The 4,408-nt window shown below is 37.1% G+C and overlaps 1 protein-coding gene across 5 annotated transcripts in view; it reads left to right on the top strand.

Annotated features, from left to right (window-relative positions):
* The window catches only part of LOC107726616 (armadillo repeat-containing protein 2-like), a 24,724-nt gene that overhangs the window by 17,461 nt on the left and 2,855 nt on the right, over positions 1–4,408 (top strand). For all 5 annotated transcript variants that reach the window (XM_016536262.1, XM_016536257.1, XM_016536258.1 and 2 more), the window contains exons 13-17: positions 232–514; positions 3,283–3,405; positions 3,494–3,607; positions 3,688–3,820; positions 3,911–4,050. In XM_016536262.1, coding sequence (XP_016391748.1) covers positions 232–514; positions 3,283–3,405; positions 3,494–3,607; positions 3,688–3,820; positions 3,911–4,050 — 793 coding nt within the window. The remainder of the gene's footprint in view (positions 1–231; positions 515–3,282; positions 3,406–3,493; positions 3,608–3,687; positions 3,821–3,910; positions 4,051–4,408) is intronic.

Raw genomic sequence — 4,408 nt, forward strand, 5'->3', positions numbered from 1 at the left:
ATATATATATTTATATATATATATATATATATATATGATATTCCACCCTGCAAAGAATCTAAATTACTGTAAAGTGGGATAGATAGATGTAATAATTTATCCATTAATGCCAAATAAGTCAAATTTAATAAGTGTGTTAATATATGTATATGAATATTAAATGTTATATTGCATGTGTTGTCTTAGACCTACTAGTAAACACACTTGCCCTCTGTCTTTTTGTATGTGCAGGATCTAGTAGTGCGTCTCCTGTTCACACTAGGAAATCTGACAGCCAAGAGCACTGAAGCCAGAGAGAGAGTCTATGAGGAGGAAGGCGGGATAGATGTCCTCTTAGATCTTTTTCAGGTCTACCAGGAAACACCATCGCCCCCTAAGCAATGCCGTGCCCCTGAGAGAGAGGACGTCCTGGTCAAACTGATCAGACTGCTGGCCAACCTGGCCATCCATCCCACCGTGGGCACGGCACTGGCTGCCAACACACTGTGTGTACAGCTGCTGCTGGAAGTGCTGGGTACAAAACATAATCATGAAATATACACACACTCCTCTAAGTGGTTAATTAGTTTATAGTTCATTCAACAACAACAAAAAAGTGTTTACAGAAAACCCACTGGGAACGTACTTCACAGATACTGTAGTGCATTCACTCATGCATTGTCACTCTCAAAGCATTGTGTACGTGATAAATGCTTAGCAGAAGCGATGTGACTTTAAACACACAGCAACACAGATGTTTAGTTTACTTCCTTGAACTTGAATGAATGCGCAAGTTAGTTGCTCTGCACAGTGCAATCACACTCTCCACGTCAGTTACTGGCATAGGCCCTCAAGTTACTGCATCCTCTCCAATGACGAGAAGAGCCAGACTGTAAACTGCATGTTTTTATTATGCATAGCTCTTTTTTTGTGCAGCCTGGTGTTCTCAGAGATGTTGCACTGTGGTTTGATGGTGATGGATGGAAGCTCGGTTTTGGTTCTGCATGTGAACCTTTCAGAAGCAGGCATGTTAGTGTGAAGAGGTGGTTATGCATTTCCCTTTTGAAATAGAGAAAGAGATTTGTGTCCTGTGGAAATATACATCCCGTGTCATTTTTAGAATGTGAGAAATAATATTAAAACTTTCTGCTCGATTCCTGCAGTTAGAAATTAGAGGATGCTGTAGTTTTTAGAACCATAATGTGGACAGTTAGAGAGGAAATGGGTGGGAGATTTATTGTTTCTCGCTTATCTACCTTATGTCTGGTACATTAAAATGACATCCTGTTATGATGAAAATAAAAATCGAGAAGGAAAAAGAAACTGAGAAATCAAGGGTAACAATGACAGAGCATTCACCACAACAAAAGGTGTTTCGAAACGAACACACGCTTTGCAGCGTGATGCACAAACACTGACAGAGCAAACCGCACTTCGAACGGGAAATACAGGATCTTATTACAGTCACACGCGCTGGCAGATTCTGACTACCTCAATTTCGGATTTATCGTGAAGAACTGACATTAAAATTCACTCAAATGGTTTTGAAACTTAAGGAGGAAGTGACACCTGATTAGCGCTCTGTGAGATCTGATCTTCAGTACCAAGAATTGAACCATCTTGGAGCTGCTGTACGATAACTTGTCTAGACAGGTGAATGTGAAATAAAGTATTCGGCACAGTAGTTTGCCCTATAATGGGGTGTAAATAAACATATTCATAGTAGTTACTGTCTGTTTTTGCTCCGATAACTAGATAAAGTTAAAACAAAGCAACAACGGATTCGCTGCAACAATTTGTTTTTTGAACAAATTGGTTGAATGATTCAATGACAGTTCTAGTTTCGTTTCTGATTGAACAAATCATTTGAATTGATAGTTCAATGACTCACTCATAAAGACGGTCATTTGTCGCCACCTACAGGTACATCTCAAAAAATTAGAATATCATGAAAAAGGTCAATATTTTTTGTCACTCATTTCAGAAAGTGAAACCCATATATTATATAGACTCATCACACATAGAGTGAAATATTTCAAGCCTTTATTTCTTGAGATTTTGATGATTATGGCTTACAGATAATGAAAACCCAAAATTCAGTGTCTCAGAAAATTAGAATATTACATAAGATCAATAAAAAAAAAGGATATTTTAAACAGAAATGTCAGGCTTCTGAAAAGTATGTTCATTTCTATGCACTCAATACTTGATTGGGCCTCCTTTTGCATGAATTACTGCATCAATGCGGCGTGGCATGGAGGCAACCAGCCTGTGGCACTGCTCAGGTGTAATGGAAGCCCAGGTTGCTTTGATAGCGGCCTTCAGCTCATCTGCATTGTTGGGTCTGGTGTCTCTCATCTTCCTCTTGACAATACCCCATAGATTCTCTATGGGGTTCAGGTCAGGCGAGTTTGCTGGCCAATCAAGCACCATGATATTCAAATTTTTTGAGATGTACCTGTATATCCTGCAATAGCTACAAAAGCAGACAAGTAAACCCTTACGAAAACGAATCATGGTTTTACAACAAATAAAACCAAAAACCCCAATTATTGTAGTTAAACCATAGTAACCATAAATTCGCCATTATTTTGCTACATTAACCATAGTTTAACCATGATGTTTGTAGTAAAACTGTGGTTATACAAATGGTAATCAATCCGCTAAAACAAACAAACATGGTTGTTAAAATGGCTGTTGTTCAAATAATATTGTATTAATCAATTCAAAATAAAACTCTAAAAGCCAAACAAGTTGTTTTAAATTCTATATGTGAATTTAGGCATCACAACATTATATTGCACAGTAGAAAAATCTATATTCATTTTGAGATCAGTCTTATTTTAGTATCACTGAGATACAATTATATGTTTTATTAACATTTTATTAATGTTTTTATTTTATATTGTCCGCTTTCATTTTTAATTTACTTAAAGTTCTAGTCTTGGTGTTTATCTCGTCTTTTTTTAAATGTCAAATTTTTTATTTAAGTTTTAGTAATTTTAGTACAGTTATTTTAGTTCAAGATAAAATAAATGAAAACGTCTTGTCAACTAGCTTTTTTTAGTTAACTATAATAACCATGTTTGAAATTTGCTAGATATAACAATGTTATGAAATTCTTAGTGCTTTCAATTAATAGAGTTGCTCTATTAATTAGATGTTAGATGAGGGCAAATGTAGTCCAGATCAAGGAAATAAACATGTACAATGAATTAGGCTACTCGTATTTATAATGCATCCCGATTCTGTTATTTATGCCATTCTGTGAGTACGTTTTCTGTCTTTGTCCTTGTCTCTCAGAGTGCAGGTGTGTGCAGGAGAGTGAAGAGTTAGTGATTAATGCCGTGGCCACCATCAACAACCTGTCTTTCTACCAAGGCGAGAGCTCAGTGGTCCGTTCCCAGCACACACACATCTCTCAGTGTAAGACGAGTGTGTGTGTGCCTGTATGTTGCATCTGTCTTGGTCCTTCAGTAATGTCCCCTTCCTGCCTGTTCTTCTGTCATTGCAGTGCTACTAAAACTCTTGCTGAGCTCCAGTATGGATGCTGTTTTGGAGGCCACACGTGTCTTTGGAAATCTGTCGCAGATCAAAGACGTGAGACACTTCATCATGCAGCACAAAGGTGTGAGACACTCTCTCTGCCACTTTTTCTGTCTCCAAACCCCCAGTGGCTGACGTTTGTGTTGGTCTTTTGTGTCTCAGTGGAGCAGTATGTGGTAACCCTCCTGGACTCCAAGACCCCTGATGTGTGTTTCTCTGCATGTGGAGTTCTCATCAACCTATCTGCAGATCCAGAAAACAGGACCATGCTGAGGGCCACGGGAACCGTTCAGAAGTAACTCGCCTCTCTCTTGAGTGTGCTTTCAACTTTTAAGTGTACTGTAATATGTATAAGTACTATGCATTCTCTCTCTCCATAATGCAGGCTTATTGACTGTCTGCGTGACTTCGGGCCTCGGGACTGGCATTTGGCTTCTGTGGTGTGTCAGACTCTGTGGAACTGCTCTTTAGATGGAGAGCTGCAACACACTCAAGAGCTGTTGGAGATCTTGCGGCTCTACACCGGTACATAAATACACAAGCATCAGGACTGGCATTATAGTATGCTAATTTGGTAGAATGAATTACAAAAAAGTGATAAAAGTTATTGCTTGCAACAGTCAAAGATATTCAAATAATGCATGTGTACATGGAAAATAATTAAAATAACAAATTTCACTAATTAATAAAATAGAACTATAATATACATTATATTGTATTATATTAATACAAATATTTACATATATATTTAAAGTTATATATACACACACATGCATATTATATGTGTGTGTGTGTGTAAATATTTGTATTAATAATATAAAGTAATACAATGTAATGTGTATTATAATTCTATTTTATTAATGACATTTTTTATATATATATA

Source organism: Sinocyclocheilus rhinocerous, unplaced genomic scaffold (assembly GCF_001515625.1).
Source record: "Sinocyclocheilus rhinocerous isolate Xijiao unplaced genomic scaffold, SAMN03320098_v1.1 scaffold1538, whole genome shotgun sequence".
NCBI lineage: Eukaryota > Metazoa > Chordata > Actinopteri > Cypriniformes > Cyprinidae > Sinocyclocheilus > Sinocyclocheilus rhinocerous.